The 23657-nt window shown below is 35.5% G+C and overlaps 2 protein-coding genes across 7 annotated transcripts; one reads left to right on the top strand and one right to left on the bottom strand.

The window, feature by feature from the left end:
- Positions 1 to 6186: 6186 nt before the first annotated feature.
- Positions 6187 to 8520, bottom strand: LOC113733193 (probable aquaporin PIP1-2). The gene is made up of 4 exons (XM_027259413.2): positions 8120 to 8520; positions 7189 to 7484; positions 6718 to 6858; positions 6187 to 6634 (listed from the first exon to the last, which is right to left on the bottom strand). The coding sequence occupies exons 1-4, from the start codon at positions 8442 to 8444 to the stop codon at positions 6539 to 6541; spliced, it is 858 nt and encodes a 285-aa protein (XP_027115214.1). The 5' UTR covers positions 8445 to 8520; the 3' UTR covers positions 6187 to 6538.
- A 4458-nt stretch (positions 8521 to 12978) lies between these two features.
- Positions 12979 to 23287, top strand: LOC113733192 (SKP1-like protein 21). Of its 6 annotated transcripts, none has more exons than XM_027259411.2 (11): positions 12979 to 13307; positions 16448 to 16540; positions 17551 to 17772; positions 18319 to 18510; positions 18626 to 18736; positions 18927 to 19005; positions 20336 to 20472; positions 20642 to 20802; positions 21965 to 22086; positions 22393 to 22456; positions 22736 to 23287. In XM_027259411.2, exons 2-10 carry the CDS (start codon positions 16505 to 16507, stop codon positions 22413 to 22415), a joined length of 1083 nt encoding a protein of 360 aa, XP_027115212.1. In that variant the 5' UTR covers positions 12979 to 13307; positions 16448 to 16504; the 3' UTR covers positions 22416 to 22456; positions 22736 to 23287. The 6 variants fall into 6 exon arrangements, with proteins under 6 accessions (XP_027115212.1, XP_027115208.1, XP_027115211.1 ...); XM_027259407.2 differs by having other exon boundaries at positions 20639 to 20802; XM_072081172.1 differs by having other exon boundaries at positions 12992 to 13103; positions 20639 to 20802.
- The last annotated feature ends 370 nt before the right edge of the window (positions 23288 to 23657 follow it).

Below are 23657 nucleotides of genomic sequence, written 5' to 3'. Positions count from 1 at the left end.
ACCTTTTTATATTTTCAACTATATTTTATCTTAATATTTCAGTAATTATTTTAAATAATATTTCAAATAATATTCTATCCAAACACCTCAACCGGTGTTAGCTGTTCCTCTACCAACGTTACTCCGTTCCTTTTTTGCCCTTTCTTGATGGATGGCTCTCAGCTTTTTGGTTGGGGATTTGACTGTCTTTTTCTGCTACTGAAAAGATGATGCTGCTGTTATTTTGTTTTCATACTTGTTCTTCTTGCAAGAAAAGAAGACTAGGAGTGTGTGCGTTTTTTGTGTTTTTTCCCGCCGCTTCTGTTCTGTGCAGTCAGGAGCAGGGCGTTTCATTGTCTTGTTTGGCTGTACAAAACATGCAGAAAAGAAGAGAGGCCGCCAGTTTCATATTCTCTTGTCATTGCTCGATCTCAGCTGACGAAGATGGTCACATATTCCTTTTTTGTCCTTTCTTGATGGATGGCTCTCAGTTTGATGGTTGGGGATTTGATTGTTTTTTCTGCTGCAGAGAACTTGCATGCGACTGTTATTTTATTTTGATAATTGTCTTTTTTGCAAGAAAAGAAAAAGAGGCCGCCGGTTTCATGGTCTCTGCAAGTGCTGCTGGACGGCTGAGGTGGTTTATGAGTTGTTAGATTGGATGGCTGAGGTGGTTTTTTAGAATCTAACGATTCATTTTTGTTGAGTTCATTTCACTTCCATATGTAAGATCAAGTTTATGGTTAGTAAATTCTCAAGGAAATTGAGGCTTCTTTCTCCTTCTTCTTCTTCTGTTTTATTTGTCTCAAACCAATTGTTATTCTGATATGGGTTCTGAGCTTTCTGCATATACTTGACAGCCTATGTCATCTAAATTTTTTTACAAGAACAAAACGCAAAGGAAAAAGGGCAAACAAAAAAAAACCCATTCAAAATTGATAATGGTTGAATGCATGCGTAATTGGACATATCTGTGCTCTTCACCGAAACCAAGCACAGCAATGTCAAATTCCATCAGACTCACTCTGTTAAACTTTTGGACTCCCATTTTTCACCCAAAAAGTTCTATAGTTTCCGTAAACTTATTTTTCAATCACTTTTTTACCTTATATACATCAAATCGTTACAGTACATTTTTCTAAAAAAAATTATAATTCAAATGGGCTCGCTTATACTACTAAATTTATTATATAAATACACACACTCGCATTTTTAATTCTTTTGAATGTAGACATTTTTTCAAATTAATAATAATTTTACTAATTATAATAACACTTTAATGACAGTCTATTGGACACTCGTTAGCGAAACCCTTCTTTTATAGCAGTAGTAGTATATTTTTACTTTTGCTTCCTTGTCTACTTTTATGTCGGTATTCATTAATGGCGTTGATAAGTTTGGTGGACCATATTCTTCATTGTTGGTAATGAATACACGAAGCTGTTAATCTGCCGGTCCCTTAAGTCTCCGTAACTGCAGGGGTCACGTTTTGACATTACTTGCCTGGGCTTGGCTTGTTCCACATTTCACAAAGCACGACACTTATGTTAATTGAGCATATTGTAGAATTTTCTATTCGTCCAGAGAAGAAAAGAAATTAAACAAAAAGCTCTAATAAAAAGCATGTGGTTTATTGTCTTCCTCGGATCTTAATCAGATGGATTTGAATGGCAACTTCTCTTTCAGAACGTATCTGCTTGTAATTAATTTCCCTGAATAATCAGTCAACTTCAGTGAGATTCATGCCATTAACCTCTTTCAAACCGTTATATATATATATAGACACACACAGAGGTACATATACATATATAGAAATAAATGAATAAACTCTCATAATTGGAGGAGGAGTTTATTAGTGGCTTCTAGGTATGTAATCGAGCCGAGTCGAGCTCGAGTATTGCTATACTCGAGCTCGACTCAACCTATAAATAATTTGGCTCGAGTTCGACTCGAGCTCGATCAAGTCGAAAAATCTCAAACTCGAGCTTGACTCGATGAAATCTTTAAAAGCTTGAGACTCGACTCAATAAGGCTCGACCTTTAGTCAAGCCTTATCGAGTCGAGTAATCAAGCTTTTTGACTCGATATTTTTCTTGTAAATTCAGTATAAATTATATCCATAACGGTCATTTTATAATTATAATATATATATATATTATTTAAATTATATGGCTCGACGAGCTACTCGTCGAGTCACGAGTTGCAAAATTCTGACTCGAACTCGACTCGAACTCGACTCGAATGTGTGCTCGAGTAGCTCGAGACTCGGCTGGAATTCGGTCAAACCTTGACCGAGTTCAAGCCAAGCCATTGACCAAGCTACTTGCGAGCTACTCGCGAGTAGCTCAACTCGCTTACATCCCTAGTGGCTTCATCCCATAGAGACGGCCACTTTTGGTCAGACTAGTTTTAGAGCTTCAGTTTTTAATTAATCAGTTTATCACTTTTCCAAACCATTTCTAGGTAAACTTTTTGATGTTGTTCAAGAATATTTTTGAAATTCTAAATAGTTAGTGCAAAATAAGTTCTGAAACCAATAATGATACTTTATAGTTTATATAAAAAGAAACGACAGAATGTTTTACATCATTATAAAATATTGTGTAAAAAAAAAAGGCCATTAGAAAACATACACTATGAATTAAATTCGTCACTATATAGAAATTCTTAAGATGACGTAGTATGGTGAAATACTACAGGAGGAATTAGCAAAAGGCAATTTCGATCAAGAAAAACGCTAGCAATATTTTTTTCAGGAAAAATAAACAAAGAGGATAGAGAATATATATATATATATAGGATTAATCTGCTATACACTGACAGTGTATACATTGTCACCATTGAATGCATGACACATAATTCGAATTTGAATTTGAAACCCAAATTTTGCATATGTGTCATGCATTCAATTGTGATATTGTATACACTGTCAGTCATTGTGTGACAGTGTATATAAGATTTAATCGTATATATATACATACATACATGTGTGTGTGTGGGGACAAGGGTGTCAAAATTCATCAGGGCAGACAACATAATTGGTGTCGATTATTTCTCGAATTGGAATGGAATGCTGGTCATTGTTGTTATTTGGTTCTGGTGTCTGTCAGTAGTTGGAGTAGTTGAAGGCTTGATCAAGAATACTTGGAGTTGCAATTAGCTATGCAAAATGTGTGTTTTTTATTCATTGTCAATTGGAAGAAGAAATCTTAGTCAGGCCAGAGATTATTAAAAACAAAAACCACCCTTAAAAGTATGTTAAGAAAGTTTGAAAGTGTTCCGTTTTCGTACCAAACTGAACTGAGTGTCTTAATAATCGAATTTGCAGTCTGTTTAGGTCTATCAACATGACCTGTTATGGTAATAGTTTGGTCGGAAATTGTACTCCTCATGAAAAATGCAAACCTCTTGTTCCATTTGAATTGTTCTTCTGCGCCAAGAGGATGTTGGTGCAATAGGTGAGAATTACACAGCTTCTACTACCTTCTTTCCTCTTTAGGATTTCAACCTAATCTCGAATCAGATAAAATATTCGTCAATTTCCAACTGTATATGTATATTGCATACTTGAATTGGGTTAATTTCCTACAATCCTTCCTTTGTTGCAATTTTGTTCATGGAAACAGGTGACTTGGGACTTTGGTGCAAGAGATAAAAATTTCGACGGGTCTAGACTAATTACAAGATTCCTGGACAAAAGCAGCCTAATATCAAATATGGAAATCTCTAATATCAAGGAGGTTAGGTTGGTCATTTTTTAAATTTATTTCTATCACTTAATTCAATCAAATTTCTAGACAAAAAGCAACCTAATATCAAACATGGAAATCCCTAAAATTAAGGAGGTTGATCATTTTTTATTTTATTTCTACCACTTAAGTCAGTCATATATCTTTTTTTATATATAATTCACAGGTATCCGCATCCATTTTACGGTCTGCGACTAATCCTGTTCGAGTGGCGTCAGTCCCCTTGCGGGGAAGCTCTCCCAGCGTTGGTCAGTCATGTATTGCTTAACATAGAATTTTCCTATCTGTCGTTGGCCTAGAACTTCATTTTACAAGTGGATATTAATCACTTAAATATAAGGCAGGAGAAAGTATTTTTAAATTATTTTTTGTGATTCTATGGATCACATTGTCCGCTCGGTCGAACCATAGTGGTCCAGCGAGAGTTTGTGGATGGGATAAGCATTAAAGCACATTTACACGTACAATTTTGTGATTCTCATAAAATCATTTAGGGATAATTTCATAATTTTCTTGAACAAATGTCTGAAATGATTATCAGTGTGAAAGGAAATTGATGCATGACCACTATTTCCACCGCCATGCATTGTTGGCGAGTTTAAATCATCTTGCCTCCATCTTTGGGAACATTAATTATTAGCCAACGAGTTTGGAGGTTGGACCGCCATAAGAGGCAACATGTCGCAATACATCTTAACTTGTCTAAGACAAATTTAGCACGACTTAATTTGATATCAAGGAAACCAACCACATTTCACCTCTGAATTTAGTATTAGCTAGCAACGGCAGTTCAAATGGGGTCATTTGTCAGTAGACAGTACTCGTGAGAGTCAGCAATTTAGCATCTGAGTTTGGTGTTTCTTTAAGTACTGGTAAGTGCCAATTCTTCAGCTATGGCTAACTTATCCATGTATTGCCAGAGCATGTTGGATGAGTCGATAAGTTCAGGTCACTCAGCTCAACAAAGGTGATATGTTAAAGAGTCTCACTGCTTGTATAATGATTGATTGTGTTGATGGACGATTTATTCAAGCTCTGTTACATGTATTATGACTGTATTAATAAGTAATTAGTAAGCCCTCAACAGGCAGCTCGTATGATAACCGCTTTCGGGTAGTTATTCGAGGTCTTCAGATCGACCTCTGCTGGTAACATGTTGTGCGTTTTGGGCAAACTCTGCACAGCTGCAGGAGATTAGTTTGGACAAGATATCCTATGTCCACCAAAAAAAAAAAGAAAGTAATTAGTAAGAATTTGATTTGTGACCTCGATACGTGTCTGACTGCAATAATAATTAAAGTTGGATCCACCCAAAATTTTATTATTACACGCCTTAACTAAAAAAAAAAAAGAAGAAGAAGAAACTTATCAGCTAAGTGCATGGATAACTGGATACAAAAAAATTGTGTTAAAATTTTCCAATTTATATGCTTGAGGGTGAACGCGTACTGCAAAACATACCTCCTCGCTTTGGCAGAATATTGGGATTTTTTTTTTTGTGGGGGGTTGTAAGTGAGAGGAGTTTGCTAAATCTATAAATTTTGTGCAGAAAAAACACATAAATCTTTAATGTCGCACTCACTAAATGAGAGGAAATTGTAGCTGCCTCCATCACATCTGCATCCACATTGCTGGAATTTATGGACACCGCCCCGCACTCGCCTCCTCACAACGATTGCAAGGCCGCCTCACCTAGGTAAAATTATTAAAAAACTTATAGGCCACAAACTTGGCAAAAAAATTAGTGTGCCAAACAGGACCATAGTAGTAGATCTACAGTGGCTTCTTAAATTTTATTTGACTCCTTCACATCCACACAAGATGCTGGGCCTTGTTGGGCCGTGATATTCCCTACCATCTCGTTGTGGTTTTGGACGTGTTACGAGTATTGCTCCTTTTAACTTTTCGGACTTGGATCGAGAAATTTGTCCTGCTATCATATGCTCCTGGCCAGGGGTCTAATGAGAATCAAAATCGGTAATTCAGAACTTTAAAATTGTAATTTTTCAAAATTTAGGTATTAGAATTTTCGGTAAATCGAATTCACTAACTCTAAATTCGAATTCGGTCAATTTCGATTTCACTGAATTTATAAATATAAATAATATTATTATATAAATATTATATTATATATGAAAAACGGATTTAAAATCGAAATAGAAATTCTGAATTCCGATTTCGATTTCAAATTGTGAATTCGAAATTAGAATTTTTGATTTGAAAAATCCCATTACCGAATTCGATCCGATTTCGTCTAATTGGAAATCAAAAATTCTGAATTCAATTCAAATTAGGTCAGAAAATCGAAATTTTTCGATTTTGCACACTCCTACTCCTAGCACACGTTGTGCTAACTAATGGGCCTATGGCGATAGGAAATCTCACAGAATTAGAATCCAAGTAATTTCTCGGAAAAAAAAATATTCCAATAAAATCAAATCAATTAGAATTGAAGAAATATCTCTCAAAAAAAATATATTCCAGTAAAATAAAATCAAGGTTTTCTATTTTTTTTTCTCTTCATCAAAGGAAGAGGCCGAAAAATAGGAAATGACCGAAGTAAAAATACTAGGGGAATCAAACTTTAAAAAAAAAAAAAAAACAAATAAGAAGTTGATACAATAGCATTGCATTCTCCGACAACCTTTTTTTTTTTGCCCTTTCTTCTCTTTTCTTTTTAATTTAATGTTAATTACTCAATCCAACCTCATTCACACCAATACAAGTAATAAAGACCCTCCATAGATTACAGTAAAAATAAACTTAGACGGTCAAGAAACTGTTAAATACAATAACAAAGGTGACATGTTTCAGTTTCCGCTCTTGAAAGGGATGGCTCTGATTACAACTTGATGATAGAGTGCTGCAAGTGCTGCCCCTACAAAGGGTCCTACCCAGAAGATCCACTGCAAAGACAATAATGTTTCAGTATATATGGAAGAACCAGGATGATTAAGTAGCAGTATTAATTTGTTGTATGGAAACTCACATGGCCATCCCATGCATGGTCTCTGTTGTAAATTATGGCAGCTCCAAGGCTCCTGGCAGGGTTGATCCCAGTTCCTGTTATGGGGATGGTTGCCAAGTGAACTAAAAACACAGCGAACCCAATGGGGAGAGGAGCCAAAATCTGCAGTATTCCAACAAAACAAGAACAAAAGAAAATATTAGCAAAGTTACATACTACTCACATGATGTGCTTTTAAAGTGTATAAAAATTCAACTTGATTTAGCACTATTGTCCATTTATCTGCTCTAATCGCCCGCATATATTGATGAGCAATTAAATTTAGAATATCCTATAAGACTAGAAATAATTGTCCATCATTTCAATGATAGATCCTGTACGAAGTCATGAGAAAGATGTAAAAATGCAACAGATTTAACAGTTACACATCGCACTTGATTGTGAATCACAGTGCAGATTATGTAGGTATAATAGTAGCAGCACAATACTTACGGGAACATGGGAGTCTCTTGCGTTTCTTTTGGCATCAGTGGCGGAGAAGACAGTGTAGACGAGAATAAATGTACCAACAATTTCAGCACCAAGCCCATCTCCCTTGGTGTAACCATGGCTCACAAAGTTTGCACCTCCATTTTTACTCTCATATAGCGATGGCTGAAACCCTTTAACCACACCGGCACCGCAGATTGCGCCAAGGCATTGCATCACAATGTAGAAAATTGCCCTGGTTAGGGACAATTTCCTGGCTAGGAACAGTCCAAACGTCACTGCTGGATTTATGTGTCCACCTGATCGTGATCAAACAAAAGAAACATTTCATTGCAAGCAAAAGTCCAGTGAAGCTTGAAGAACTGAAAGCAGTCAAAGTATGTAAAGCCAATTTAATGACCAGCCCATGGATCTTGCAAAAACAGAAGAATGTTAACATACTATCTCTTTTGAATTACTCCCTAAAATTTATTAGAAGTTTGAAAAGAAATGAGGAAAATGCGAAAGCCACATCCGTTCTTCCTAAATTCATATTTTGTACAAGTTTCAAAACTAATGCTACAAGTTGCAAATTAATTTAGCTCTCCCTAAAAACAATTCTTGAAAAAATAAACGAGCAAGTCCAGGACCAACAGTGTATAGAAGATCATTCTGATTTCTACTGCAACAAGGCAACTGAAATTATTGATGAAAGGCACAAAAAAAAACCTCAAAATGGATAACACGTAAGTAGATCTAGACTACAAGTTTTTAAGCTATAAGAAGACAGCACAGCAGATGAAAAATGCCATCTTGTGTATGCTTGAAGCGAAAGTTCAGATGACCATATGATCTGGATAAACTATTGTGCTTTCAACTGCTTGTACCATGTATACTAAGATTGTTGCTTCCAGAAGGGTAAGACCATGCAATGAAATTAGGACTACGTAAGTACCTGAGACACCAGCAGTGCAGTAGACAAGGGCAAAGATCATGCCACCAAAGGACCAAGCAATGCCTTGGAGACCAACAGAAGCACATTTGTTATTAGACCTTGCCACCCCCATTACAGTCAAGATAGTGATGTAAAGGAATAGGAAAGTCGCCATGAACTCTGCAATGCCTGCTCTCCAGAAAGACCATGACTGCAGCTCACCAGGCTCAAACAAGGGAGCAGGTGGTGCTTCCTTGTAGTCCTTGGTCTGTGCTGAGGTCCCCAGTGGCTGCCTCTCTGAGAACTTGTTGGCTCCTAGCCTTACATCCTCCTCTTTCCCCTCCATTACTCTCTCTGGTTAAGCCTTCGATTAATGGGGAATGTGATTTATATACAAATGCTATGAGTTTGGTTGGTGAAGGAGTCCGATAGAAGGAGGAGTGACTTTATATAGAAGAATGTGGTTGGTGATGATGCTCCATTCTCCAGCTAGCTTTCCACTTGTCAGTTTTCTCATTAGTGGAAGATAGGGATTTCGTAGACGTGACTATGATTTTGAAAGTTACATGTTACTCTTACCTTTCTTGAGTTTATTATCATTTTATTTCTTTATTAGTAAATTTTCACCTTTAATTTGTAGATACTTTCACGAATTTTAAAAATTCTAAACAATACAAAATAACGATTGAAAGAGTTTTATATATAATAGACGGAGTAGTTGAAATATCTATTGCACCCTTTTCTTGAAGCTAAAATTTCATGAAAGCCTTTCGATGACAGCATGGGCTGTAGATTCATTTAAAAGCCAGCGGTGTAGATATAGCCCTTCTTTTTTTCATTTTTAAGAAATTTAGGATTGGAAAGTAGGTTTTGGTTATGCTTGGGGAAGTTTTTTGTTCTGTCTTTTGATCAATGCTGACGTGAAATCTGGTCTTGCTAGGGAAACTATTCAAGTTAAAAAGCCAAAAAATCATCAAAGGGAAGAAGGTGCCTGATTTAAAAGCAATGTTATTAAATTCGGATCGGAGATCAACTCAACTAAACTATTGGGTCAGAAGTTAACTGATCGGATTGGTTGAACCATTCTTAAGAATTCGCTGACATCTGTATGATGTCATAATTATTTTATATTTTAATAATTTTTTAGAAATATTAAAATTAAGTTCTTGGTTATATTTCAGCAAACTGTACAAAATGTTCCAAAAATATTAGGCTTGCAATTAAATACATACTTAAAAATTATATGTAAAAATGTGAATTCATGTTTAAAATATGTCCATTCTCTAAAACTACTTGCAAAACTAAATTGAAACAAACCATACCCATTTTGAGATCTTTTTGTTGGGAATATGGCTTTCTAATACAAGTCACAATCGCTGATGATAAATTGATGAGATGATAGGGATAAAACTTCTTGGTTTAGAGATCGTTTAGGGATACGAGTGATTTTGGTGTTTATAGTACTGATTGATGGCGTTTCTATTCCTATTAATAAATAAAAATTTTATAATTTAGGTAAGTCAAATTATGTTTGAAAAAAAAAAAGAAAGAAAAGTTTGAATACCAACTCAAGCAATCGAATTAGGTGACTGGCTTGGTTGATTTTTGACGGTTTTGAGTCAGAACCGTTGGTCCAATCCGGATCTAAATGACAACACTACTATTGTTTGAAGGAAGCCGTGTATTTGGAGGTGATGTTCCTTCGTGGAAAGGCAAAAGGATAGGCAACAGCCAGTCTCATGAGAAAGGCCGGCACAGAAGGCTGTGCTACATTATCCTCTCTCTTTTGAAGTGGTACTAATTATTTTAGGACGAGCAACTTTATCCAGCTTTCTTTTCTCGCTTTGAATCCATAATTTGATCCACATTCTTGCCGGGGTCGGCCTACAGCCTACGCCACTTTGAGAACAGGAATAATCATGCATCATCATCAACAACTCCTCTTTTCTGCCTAATGGCTTGACAAATTTCAGAACCAAGTAACCCACCAAGGATATAGTTAAAAACTCACCAAATGATTCCTTTTTTGTCCACAAATGCAGATTTCACCTAATTGAGTATGCTTGAGATAGCATTATCAAGTGAATTGGAATTAATTAAAGTGTTGAGAGGCTTTTAGGCTTTGGCTCTTCCAAAAGCATCCATCATTCCTAAAAAGAAGGAAGGGTTTCTTTGGACCGTTACAAAAAGCGGCAAAGGCCGGCTTCCCTAAAAAGAATCAGAATCAAATGTATAGGCGTTACGGAATAAGGCTCACGAGACTCATCAGAGACTCACGCTTCCCAGACGAAAAGCCACTTAGGTCTCGAGTTGCGATTGCTTATAAAGAATCATTCTGACACAAGTACTTTGGAAAAATAATCAATTTCATCCTTAAACTTTTCATTAGTGTTGACTTATAGTTACTAACTTTTATCCCTAACCAATTTGATATGTGAACTTATTTTGCAGTTCTAATTAAGGACTTTCGTGGCAGCTTCACCATCTAAAATTAATCTGGTTCTTAATTAACCAGCTAAACAAGGGTATTTAGAAACATCACTTATGGGGCTATAATAAATCAAGTAAATTATGTAAAAAATCACAATATTAAATTTTAAAAAAGTTTTACCTGGTGATTTTTTTACACGATTTAAAAGTTTTTATTTGGTAATTTTCTATACGATTTACTTGTTTTATTGCAGTCTCGTGATAATACCCCTATTTAATTAGTCAATTAGGAGCTAGATCAGTTTTAGGTAGTGGTGCCACCGCGAAGGTCCTTAATTGGAATTGCGAAATAAGTTTAAGTATCAAATTAGTCAGAAATAAAAGTTATGGGACTAAATCAGTACTAAAAAAAATTAGGGACGAAATTGGCCATTTTTCCTAAGTACTTTTAACAAAAATACTTTTTAGTTAGTTATAAAAAATTAGAATCTTTTTAAGTTATAGAAAAATAGCTATCAAACAATTTAGAAGTACTTTTAGTACTTAGAATGTGTTTATTTTTTTCCTTTAAACACGCAACGGAGATTTAGTCCAAACGTGACTTTATTATGGGTTTTGGGTTGGGGGAAATAGTTTCTAGAATTGAGAGTAGTTGAAGTTGGTTTGGTTGGCACTTCCTTTTCTGTTTTCTGTTTATGTCAAGCTGAATTTGGCATTTATATTCTATGTTTTCTCATTCGGGTTTAGTGTAATTAATTGGAAGGTGATAATATTTGTGTTAAAATTAGTTTCCAAAAACAATTTTTTTTTTTTTTTCAGTTAAGTAGGGTTTAGGGCCGGCAAACCGGTGCCATTCTCCTCCTGGACTCTGGGGGTAAATTGCTTGCATGATTGACACCTCGATGGGCTGTCAAAGATCTTTTTAATTTAATTTAGTCGCTGGGCTGGTCAAAGATGTGAGCTCGTCCATACAACTATACAAGGTCTTGGAGGCCCAAATGGTTTTAATTGGGTTTTTGTCTCATGAATTGGAAGCGATTATGTATGGAGTATTGACCGACTGACTTTTTTTTTTCCCCTAGATGTGGAAAAGAAAAGAAAAGAATTTTCATTTTCTTTTACTACAAACATTGAATTTGAAGGTATTGAAGCTCGTCTGCTTGATGATTAACGCTTCGTATCTTTAAATTCTTGAGCATATCCCTGTTTTTCTTAGAATTTTACATCTCCTAAATGTCAAAGATTATAAAAAAAGGCGGCTGAAATAAAGTTAAAAGCTTTCATTTAACTATCAAGAAAGTTTTGATTTAATTGTTAAAACTAATGCCTGAAAACATATATTATCTGTATGGATGGGAGTGTTTTTCAAATACAATAAAAATTTTTAAAAAATACTCTAAAAGGTAATCTAAAAATTAGTTTAAATTTTTTTAAAATTCTAAAAAATATCTCAAAATATATTCTAGAAATTCTTCAACTCTTAAATATTTCAAAATATTTTCTGAAAATATCCCAAAATATAATCTAAAAACTCTATTACAGCAAAATTTTTCAAAAACACCCAAAAAACAGCTAATTCAAACGGAGATAGATTTTAAATTATAATTCCTTAATAATTACCCTCTTTCCGCTTCTTAAATCCTACATTTCCACTAGTAGAAAAAACTAATACTCATCAAAATACTATCAACAATAAAAAGATTCAAACTGAAATCCAACACTAATATGTCCCGAATTCTTTTTCTTTTTTCTTTTTTCCAATTTTCTTTTCATTGTCATACTATCACTAGTCTTCAGTGTTTCCAAATGGACAACGCACATCATAGTCTTTCAATGCTTGCCAACAAAAAAATGCGAAGTGAAATCGTATAGTTCGCCTAGATACGAAAAGAAAATAAATTGCATAGCTGACATAGTCCGAAGTTGTTCGATGCTATTAAATGCAATTGAGAGTTAAAAAACTACACGACTCAAAACTTGGGCAAAAAAGGTAACAATAACTTGCAAAAGATAGAATTCAGTTCTATTTAAAATGATAATAATTACTCGGATTAAGCATTAATTTAGGATGAAAGTGTAGGAAAATATAGTATCAATACTTTAAAAAAGCTAAAATAAGTGATTTTAGCCCTCATAAAAATAAAACTGATTCTTGAACCCCTTCGCGCTTGTGCCATGTCGAGGTGCTGCTGCATAACTAAACATAAGAAAAACTACTGTCAAATCCGATCTAATTTATCGCAATTGATTAATTAACATGTTCGTTAAAAATATGGAAAAAAATCAATGACTCATCAAATTATGTGTAATTAATAATCAAGAAAGTCTTGATTGTTGAAGTCTCATGAGTTAACTGTCATGAGTTTTAATTTTCTTTTCATTCCTGCTTCTTAAATCTCACCTATCACTCGTAAAAATATAAATAATAAAAAGAAGAATTGCAGTAGTTGTAACCCGAGCAGGAAAAAAAAAAAAAAACTGAGCCAAGTTCCCGGGTTGGGTTAAAGATTATGTTCCAAATGCTGACGCGGCGCACCCTGAAAATGACATACTTGTTTCCATGTATACACAGATGGTAACGCTTTTCCTGACATGCTAAATCTTCCTCCTCCTTGGCTCCTCCTTCACCACCACCACCGCCACCAAAACCACCATTTCCCCAGTTTTTACCAAATTTTCCCCCTCATTTTTATCTATTTTTCTAATTCGCCCAACAACCACCAATTCACTAATTCAAAGTCCCATTGTCTTTGATTTTATTTGATTAAATTTTTTAGAGGTATTAAACCATTCTTTCAATGGGCATTCAAGTGTTTGTGGCGTACGTGTTTTTCCTTTCTTTTTTTTTTGTGTGTTTTTGATTTTTGTGGTTTCAATCTGGTTCTGGAAATGTTATGATGGTTTAATGATTTCTAGTTGAGTTTCGTTTGCTCATTTGCTTGTTTTTTTTTATTCAGCTTGATGCTCTTGGATTGTTTATTGGGATATATGGGCTGTTTTTCATTAGGGTTTTAGCATTCGTGTTTGGAATCTATTCAAGATTGAATTTTGATTTGTGCTCTTGTGGGATGTTGGTGCCATGTAGATTTGATTTTGGATGGGTTGGGTAGGGGGGTGGGCGCGGTTTGGGGGTTTGGATAATAAGCTTGGAAATGAGGGAGATAAGATTGAATGAAGTGTAAAATTTATGCACTTTACATTTTTGGTGAAGCGGCCATATGTTTTTCTTGGGACTCAGATATAAATTGAGGAAGGAGTTTGTAATTTTTAGTTTTTGTTTTCATCAGCGTATGTATTTTCCTTTCTTGTTTATTCTTCTTTTAATTGCATGGGGACATGAATGAAGAGAAAGGGAAATAATCTGGAATTAGGGGAATAGCAAATCTGAAGCTTTAGTTTTCCTTGTATAGACACGTTAGCTGTTAACTAAGCCCTTAGCTATCTAGGATACGTTTCAGTTAGTTTTCAATCATTTTGGCCTTGATGAAGTTGATCTTTTTTGTAGCTTAAGATCATACTTCTGCAGTCGCATCCAATTTTCTTATTCTATAATCTGTATTACTGGCTGTAATATTTCTTGTCAGACTTGTTGAGCTGAGTAGAAGAACAATTTGTATGGGCATTTTGTGGAAAGATATACTTGTTTTATGTTTGCAAAACCCTAGATGCAGATTTGTGGAGAGAAAAACATAAGTTTGAAGTTTTAATACATTTAGGAAAATGGAGAATTAGTGAAAATTTTTGGAAATGGATTATACATCCAAAGAGTCATTAGGATGCTGTTTTCCTTGGGACTAAAGATCCCTTTCTAAGGGATAATTGCGTGGCTGTTTGTTATTCAAAAAAAAAAAAAAATAGTTTGCTTGTCAAAGGAATTTGTTTTTTCAATTGTTATTTTTTCAAAAGGACTGAAGAATCTTTTGTTGATTGGATCAGTGAGAGTTCAATAAATATTTGTTTCTTCTAAAGTTGTATGAAAATTCTGGGGAACCCTTAGTTTCCTTGGCTTCTATTGGAAAGCTGGTGTATCCAAAGTGGCATATTGATGAAGTGAAAATAGAGAGTTATGGCTGACATCTGCAAGTATAAAACTAGAAAAATGCAATAAAGTTTTAGGTTAGGGTAGCTATTCAAGAAAAAAGTAAAGAAACTGGCAAAACAAAATTAACTGGAAGAAGGGGATTGGAGAAGATACAAAATGTAAAGGTGTAAAAGAAGACTGCGAAAAAAGCTTGGACAGAAAAATATGATTCTCATATCCTACTCAAATGGTATGGATCAAGATTAAGAAATGGGATTTATGGATGTGTATAAGAGGAAACTAAGTTAACCACTGATCAAGCAAGCTTTGACCTGATCAAGATCTATAACTTTATCTTCTACTGGAGGCAAGTTGCAAAGGAAAGTTGACAGTTGTGCATTCGAGTTGAAACAGCTTGACTAGTCTAGTCGAGGGCACTCTGAAGGGCTCCAAAACCTGCCAAATTGAGATTGGTTTTTGTTCATGTTCACTGGCTTAGAAACATCACTGGTTGACATGATGTTCATGCAGGGCAGCTGGTTCAAGGAGTCCCTCCCCTTCATAGGATACTTGGACTTTGATGCTTACTGTTTGAGTGTGGTGGTTTCTAAATTGCAAGCCTTTAAATTGGGCATGTGCTGAACTACTCCATCGAGAGAGATCCTTTGGAAAGGATCCTCCATTGCCACATGAGCTTCTTACTTCTTTGTGGGCAAAAATCAGAGTTCACCTTAGTTGTTACTGTCTCCTAAGTGCTGCCACAGCCCTAAGCTCAGAAGATTCTTGACTGTCCAAATGGATATTCCATTTCTTGCCTTTTCTCTGTTTAGGGTTTGCTTTGTCTCCTTTTCATAGGATACTACACTAAATCTATGTAGTGCCTTCTAGACCAAGCGGACGTGCATTTCAAACTTCAAGTCACATTGAAGCCTTGAGTTTTGTTTGGAAGTATTGCTTTAGTTTATATGTTTAATTAATATGACATTGCTCACATCCTGGTATCTATCATTAATTTCTCTTGACGTAGGCACTTTGATGATTCGGGAACTTCAAGTTGGGGCCACTTTACTTAATAAGACAATCAAAATCATCTTAGTTACATGGCATGAGGGTGAACTTATACGGATGGGTCCATGTGTTTTGCCAGTCATTTTGGATTAAGCTATTGACGTGCTTCAAATTTTATGCTTGTAGATGTTCTGTTCTTTTTTTTTTAATGCACATGTTTATTTTTTGAAAATCTTTCAAATTAGTCATGATTCATGTCTTCAAATTTCCATTAGCTTCACTTGACCAACTTGAACTTCAGAAGAAAAATGGCACCTGGCCCTATTCTTCTGGGCAAAATCTTTGGTCCATTCGTGCATAAAGTAATAACGACTTTACTTGTTAGGTTTTCAATGTTTACCAGCAGGCATCCAATTTGCCAAATTGTGGATGTCGCCCTTCTCCGTGATGTACCCAAAAAAAACTTGCACTACACAAGACATAATCTTGTTATCTGCGTTTGATGAGTTTACATCTGTAGATAGAGCTGTTGATACCATAGGGCTCTTGTCTCATTGAGTTTATTTGGTATACAGTTTCTCTAAATCATTTGTCAAATTTTTGCTTTACTCTTTTTGGCATTGTTCTTGATCTTGTTGTATTCCATAATGATGTGTGCGTCTTTGATTGTTGTTCTTTTGATGGCTCGCAATTTTGGCGTTTATGCTTTTATTTATTGGAACAAGGATTGGGAGAACAAGTTCGAAGATATATCTCTTTGTCTGTGTTAAAGGAACTTCAAAGTGCATGTGTCATGCTCCTTTGGACCTCACCTTGTTTGAGGACCATTGGTTTTGATGTTCAGAAAAACTTACCATATTGCCTTAACACCCTTCAACTTTTACTGGCAGGATTGACTTGATAGTGGTTCAACTGAAATCCCTCTTTTGTAACTTTAGAAGATAATAATGGCAGAAGCTGATAGGGAAATTATTAAACCTGAGGTATGTAATGAGTATGTTATGCATCGGCAAATTACTTTGCTTTGCATTTTAAGCATTATTACATCTTTATCCTATGATTTTTTCCTCTGCATTCTTATTAATTTACTAAATTGTTTCCTTTTTTTCTTTGTATAAAGAACCTTTTTACCTTATTAATTACCCCTAATTTTAAAGCAGTCATGTCCACTGCCATCTTCTTCAGAAGTTGATTGCAATGTTCCTATGGAAACAAAACAATGACTGGTAATGGGAAAAAAGGATTTGGCGATCAGATAGCAGGAGCAAGAAATCAGTATCATGGACTTAGGCAACGTTGTTTGACTTATTGTTTTAGGTGCTTCAATAGTGCTTTGTAGTTGATGTACTACTGGGTGTGTTTTTTATTTCAAGTAATCCCTAAGACTTCCCATTATCCTTCTTGTATCTTTTTTGAGATATCATAAGAAGTTGGTGATATAATTTGTATCGGATTTTTAAATATCTTTCCACAAAATCAAGAGTGTAATAGATGAAAAGGTAAGATTATAAGATGACAACTTTGGTCATTGATCTTGCTCAAAAAAAAAAAAAAAAAAACTGTGGTCATTGATCTTATTATATGCTTTGCGGTCATTGGTGCCCGTTTTTCCCCTCCCTTATCGGACACCGCTTTTCCTAAAACCATCATGTCTGGCTCAATAAAGCTTATTCTTATCTCAACCACATTTGTCTATTTGAATTAGTTCAGTTGCTTCTTCAACTTTAATTTCTTATTTTCTTTATTATGTGGATTAATTTTTTATAGTGTCAGTGTAAATAGTTTTTTTTTTAGCACTGTGCTTGGATGGATGACATATGTGCAAAAAGAAATTTTGAAGTTTTCTGAATGCGGTTACGTGTCATGTAACCAAATAGCTAGTGTGAAAAAAAAGGACACTCATGGTGCAAGAAAAATTAACCCTTATTTTATACCCTTGTTTCATTTAGACAATCTACATTGTGGATTATAATACTTCTGCCTGTATTGTCAGATGATGAAGTCATATATATGGCTTCAGACCTCAGACGGTTCATTGCAACAAGTTGAGCAAGAGGTTGCTGTTTTTTGTCCTTGGATATGTCATGAGATACATTCAGGCATGGGATCATCAAAGACTTACCCCATCTCTCTTCCTTCACGGGTCAGTCCAGCCATGTTGAGTCTGATTCTTGATTACTGCCGATTTCATCAAGTACCAGGGCGCAGTAACAAGGTTTGTAAATTTGATGGACAAGAGCAGAAAAGTAATGTGCGCAGAGTGTTGATTGCCATTCATCCTGATATCATTTGGGTTTTCTTGCCCGTTGAAAACTATGAGCAAGACTTAATTTGGAGTGGTGTAAAGTTATTCCAAGAATTTCAGCATTTTCTTTAGAATGAATGATATATAAGCGAAAACCCAGCTAGATTAAGATTTGGCAACTTTTTATGAGTATACCTTGATATCACTATCAAGCCATCTTACTCATATGAAGTCATTGGACCATTACCTTATTATTATCTCATGTTATACGCTGACTAGGTTTATTCTGCAACTTACATACCCAGCTGCTGAGAATTGTTGGTGACGATAAGTTTTTCGTGTCGAACATTTTTGGTGGAGATATTTCTTTCATTATTCTTCTGCTAAATAGAGTCTGAACTTTGTCATATTTGAATGATTGAGAAAAAAAATTATTTTTAAACCTTAATGTGATTTTTGAGTTGCATGCACGAAAACAAGAAAAGTAGGTTAATTTCTAGCTGTTCATTTATGCAGGAGCGGAAGTCTTTTGATGAGAAATTTATTAGGATGGATACAAAAAGGCTCTGTGAGTTGACTTCTGCTGCTGACAGTTTGCAACTGAAGCCTCTGGTTGATCTTACTAGTCGTGCACTTGCACGAATGATTGAGGGGAAGACTCCTGAAGAGATACGTGATATCTTTCATCTTCCTGATGACCTTACTGAGGTGTCTTCTGCTTGCAAGCAGTGTACATGCTTGATGTCCTTTCTTTATGTCATGGAGATTAACTGCTTTACCATGTTAGTCCTTTTTTTGTTTTTGATATATTTAATTGATCCAGGAAGAGAAGCTGGAACCTATAAAGAATACAATTGATGACCCGCGTATTCGGCTGTTAAATAGGTTATATGCTAGAAAAAGGAAAGAATTGAAGGAAAGGGAGAGATTAAAGGTGATTGTGACTTCTCTTACTAAATCGGAACTCTGTGCTAGCCTTGCTGTTGTTATTATTGCTTTTAATTTTATCACTAACAGTACACTGTTCAAACCCTCTGGTTACCTTGCTTTAATACTTATCACAATTGATGTAAGTTAACTTGTTTGGTGTGAAACTGAGTCAATTTGAATGCCATTTCCTCTAGAATGTTGAAATTGAAGAAGAGCGTGTGGATGAGCGATCAGTTGAGGACCTCTTATCTTTTATTAATGGTGGAGATGCAGGTAATTTGTGTTCTTATTCTGAGAGTTGTGTGATTGTGTTTTCTTTGCTTACAAGATACTGGTATATTATCTGACATTTTTCTTTGGAATGATTCTTCATGATCTCTTGATTGATCAACGTTCCCAGTCATTTTCATTTGCTCCATAGTTGGTTTTGGCATGGGTAAAGTTTATGATGCCATTATTTTTTTAGCAGCAGAAATCTGTAGTTTTAAGTATGTAGAGGCATGTAGTCCCTTTTGTGTGCATGTTCTTCTTTCTTTGGAAAGTGTGTTTGCGTCTTAGGTTTTCGAAGCTAGAGCCCCCCAAAAGGGAATCATCTTTGCCTTAGACTTGCCATTAGTTTAACAAGGGAAAGACCTTGATGATCTAAGGGTAGAAAGGAACCCCTTTAACTTTCCTGATCAAAGACTTTTTTTTTTTTTTTTTTAAATAAATGGAAACTCAATTACCAACTTGCGGACAACGGACACTTTGCAGAATGTTTATCTCAGGACATGTCCGATAAACCTGTTAGTAATGTTCTAGGGCCCTAGAGTCAATTTTAAAATCCTGGAAACCACAAAATTGATGAACCTGTGATAGAAAATAGCATCACCACACATATTATAGTGATTAGTTTCCTGTGTTGCCTGAGCATTGTTCATCTGGGGCATGAGATGAAGAATTCAGGCATGAATCCTGTTTTCAGAATCTATCAAATTGGGAAACTGGGCCATTGATTAAGTATTATTGCTTGAATAAGAAAGAAAAAAATCTTTAGGAAAACAACCTCGTCACTTTGTGTGCTCGTTTTTACAAGAGAGGCACAATTTTGTGGATGTCTTCATGTTTGAGAGTGTGTGCGTGCCTCTTTGAGAGTATGAAAGAGAGATTGTAATTTCTATTTCTACTGGCTTCTTCCTTTCTTCCTATAGGTTTCCAGTGTCACGTTAGTGTCTAGTTAGTTTATTGCCTGAATTGAAAGCCAGATAAGAAGTCTGAAATATCAGTTTCTGTGGGGTTACAAAATTACTAGAAAATTTTAACGAATGTAAGTATTGAAAGATAATGGTCAAGGTACAGCTGGTGATGTTATACATTCCTTTAGTGAATGTGTTTTTTTGCACTTAGATGATTTCCTATTTTTTCATACTGTGTCATGTAATAAGATCCCCAAGGAGTATTCAACTAGTTTTCATGTGATGCTTTTGCTTTCGGAATTATCAGGTTGTCTTACCAGCTACTTTTAATATGCCATCTGTACATCCCGCCATTCGTTCTCTTGCTGTAATCTTTCAAGTTATTTTAATGTTCTCTGGAATACTGGGATTGCTTCTTTTGCTTACAGAGTCCAAAGTGGTCAAAACTTCTAAGACCAAAAAGAAGAATCGACGAAGGAAGGAACCACAGAAGAACACCCCAGGAAACGACACTAGTACTTCAAATAGCACATCTTTATCCAGCAATGCTGTACACATTGATAAGGTTGGTATAATACCTAATTGTTCCCTATATTTCCCATTTGCTTGTCGTAGTTGTACCAATCCAACATCTATTTAAGGGATCCCTACAAAAAGAGAGAATACGTAGGTCCTTCCACGGTTACATGTGCAGACATGAGAGAGAAAAGAACTGACACTTTGACATGTAGCAGGAATCAAATGGGCTTGACTCTACATGTCATGATGCTGCAGCCTGTGATCACCTTCTAAGCGATCCTGGTAATCCATCGAAGCTGCCGTATATAGAAGAAGGCTTTTCACCTGATGATGAGTTTGATGATATTGACCCAGCTATGCAAGAGAAGATTGATAAGTAAGGGTGATTGCTTTAGGTTTCTAATTATGCTTTATTGGCAATCATCTGCAGTTGTCTAACATATACAAGAACTGCCTATGCAGACAAACTTTCATTCTCTTATGCTGCTGCTTTATTTTCTTCGGGGTTCTCTCCCTTTTCATTTTTTTCCTTTTTTTCCGCTGTTTGGGGTGGGTGGCAAGATCCTGATTGGCAATGTTGGTTGGCTTGGTTTACGTCATTTCTGAATTTCCTTAAGGCAGAACTAGAAAACAAAAGATCTTTTTCTATACAGTTCTTCCTTTGAGAAAATGTATTTAATTTTGTGATAAAACGTGGATCTCCTTAATTTTTATGATTCTGTAGGAGTCTGATATTTCTAATTATAGCTGCAGCAGTTCTAATGTGTGCTCTCTGGAAGTAGTTGGATTTTCCATAGTTTGTTTATGGGTCTACCTTTTCATGGGGCTCAAGCAGTCTTGGGACCAATTCTTTCAAAATTTTGGGTGACGTGAAAATGTGAGACTGCTTTTGATGTTATGGCTCGATCGGTCTGAGGATTGAAACTTTTTAACTGATCAATGGCTCTGTGTGTTTTCTTTAGACTTGTAACTTTCGCTGTTCTCAGTGCTCAGACCCTGCAGCTGGTTTCTTTTTGTAGCAATATCTCCTCAGAGTATTGCAGTCTCATTGAGCCTATGTTAAATTCAAGACCTATTTCGAGTTTGAGAAATTTGCTTTCACTTGTTAGTTGTAACTCTACAAGCTTCTACTTTTACTTCAAAGTCAATTTGACAATCTTGATTCCCAGACATACGCAATGCTTCAACATCTAGGTGCACCATGAGTAGATTCACTGTTAAACTGTGTTGATTTCTCCAGTTAAATTTTGAAGGACCACAGACATTAAACATTGGCTCAGATTAGTGATGTCTACTTTAGAAATTTTGTTGCTTCTCTGTTACACAATCTCATTTCAAATGTTTCCTTTTCTTTCTGAAAAGTGATGAAGAGTTAAATCTTTACTTTTGCCTATTGCCACCCCCAAACTGTCAATTACTCTGTTATTGTGTGGTTTGTGGACCATATGCTTTGAGCTTTTGCTCTTTCTACTTCACAATACAGAGATCTTCCATGCCCGTAAATATACATGTTCAATAGATTTTCCTTTCTTTATCAGGGAAGTTGCGGATTTTGCTCGAAGATTAAATTCAGACTGGCCAGAGATACTCTCTCTCGGTCAAGAGAGGAGGAGGATACCAACAGCCATTAACTGCAATGGTTCCTTGAAGAGATATGCAAGTATATTATCTTCTTCATTCTTTTTCTTTGTCTTGCCTTGATTTGATTTTAGATCATACTTCTTGTCTTTTGCATGTATATGTTTAGACTGTTTGTGAGTTGACTAGTGCTTGCTTCTTATCTTTTGTGGAACTGAGTTTGGCCAAGTTTCTTTTCCGTCTATTAAGTAGTTTGGACGAGTATAATTCTGTTCTTGGCTAGTCTAAAGCAAGTAAATAATTTGTGTGTGCATGATGATATGAGAGATCAATTTTGGTGCCTCCTTAGCCTCTGATGCTTTGAAAAATTTTGCATACTGTATTTTAGGTTCAGCAAGCCTGGCTCCATAGATCAAGGAGATGGACAAGATGTTACAGATTTTCAGTCCCATGTATCCCATCTTCAACCTTTTTGATAATCTTTATTTGGAGTACCTCGGGCCCAAATGTTGCTGTGTTTACCATCCTGCTGTATCTGATCTTATTTTTGATGTTTGTACTGTTATGTGGTTCCAATATCTGGTTGATATGATATACAATTCATGGGATCGCCTGAAAAAGTTGGCAAAAGAGAACTTCCATGCATGTTGCTGCAGTATCTAGATATTTGCACTATTGCTGCCAAAATGGGGTCCTTCAGAAGTTGATAGTACATTTTTCTTTGTTGTTAGGACTGGACCAGCAGCAGAAATGATCGATAACCACGTAGCTCTTTAAGATTTGACCAGCAGTAACAATTTTATTTATTGGCTTGCGCAGCTGGATTGGTGATGTCACCGAGAAGTGGGTAGCATGCATCAGCGTGAACTCACAAGTGAGCTAGCTGATTAGCAATTTTTTGAGAGTCTCATATGAATCAATTTTGATCTTTGTGACTTCAGTGTACTCAACAGGAGCACAATATGAAGAAAAGATGTGTTTTTATATACCAATGTTGATCAATTTTGTAGAAGATTTTCGTTCTTTCTTTCTTTCTTTGTTATATTCCCCGAGAAGTTTGCGGGTAGTCATAAATTTTTGTAGATAGGATAGGCAACTCTCTCTTTTTTCCCTTAAAAAGATCATATTGATACTTTATCTTAGTTTAGTAAAGAAACTTTTGGCTGTAAAGTTTCCATTAACAATCTCTTGTAGGTTTTGAATTTTCAGTTTCTGGGATTTTTATATTTGTTCCTGTGAAAAGGTTAGTCATGACTTGAGCAAGATAGTTGCTCGCAGGACAAGCTTCTTATCATTTGTTATTTTTTTAATTGCTTTCACAGAATAGATGTAACCTTTCATTGCCGTTTACTTCTGCATTCCATTCTTATCAATTGTTGATGTTTCAATTTGAGTGTCACTTGTATTATATATCTGCTGGAGCCCTTCTTTGAAACTCTGCTGCCATATTCCTTCCCTTTATGTCTCTCTTGATATATGCTGCCCTTTAAGTATGTTGTGAATGACAGAATTGCAGAACATTTCGAGTCGAAAAAGAAACATATATTTGCACACACTTTTTTTTTTCCCCCCAGAAAAGTAGAAGATAAAATTAGTAGTAGAAGAATACGAGTGAAAGACGAAGAATATCTATGCTTCTCGCCTGCACTGAGA

Source organism: Coffea arabica, chromosome 2e (assembly GCF_036785885.1).
Source record: "Coffea arabica cultivar ET-39 chromosome 2e, Coffea Arabica ET-39 HiFi, whole genome shotgun sequence".
NCBI classification, from domain to species: domain Eukaryota; kingdom Viridiplantae; phylum Streptophyta; class Magnoliopsida; order Gentianales; family Rubiaceae; genus Coffea; species Coffea arabica.
The sequence above is the reverse complement of the archived record's forward strand: the minus strand, read 5'-3'. Positions and strand labels throughout refer to the sequence as shown.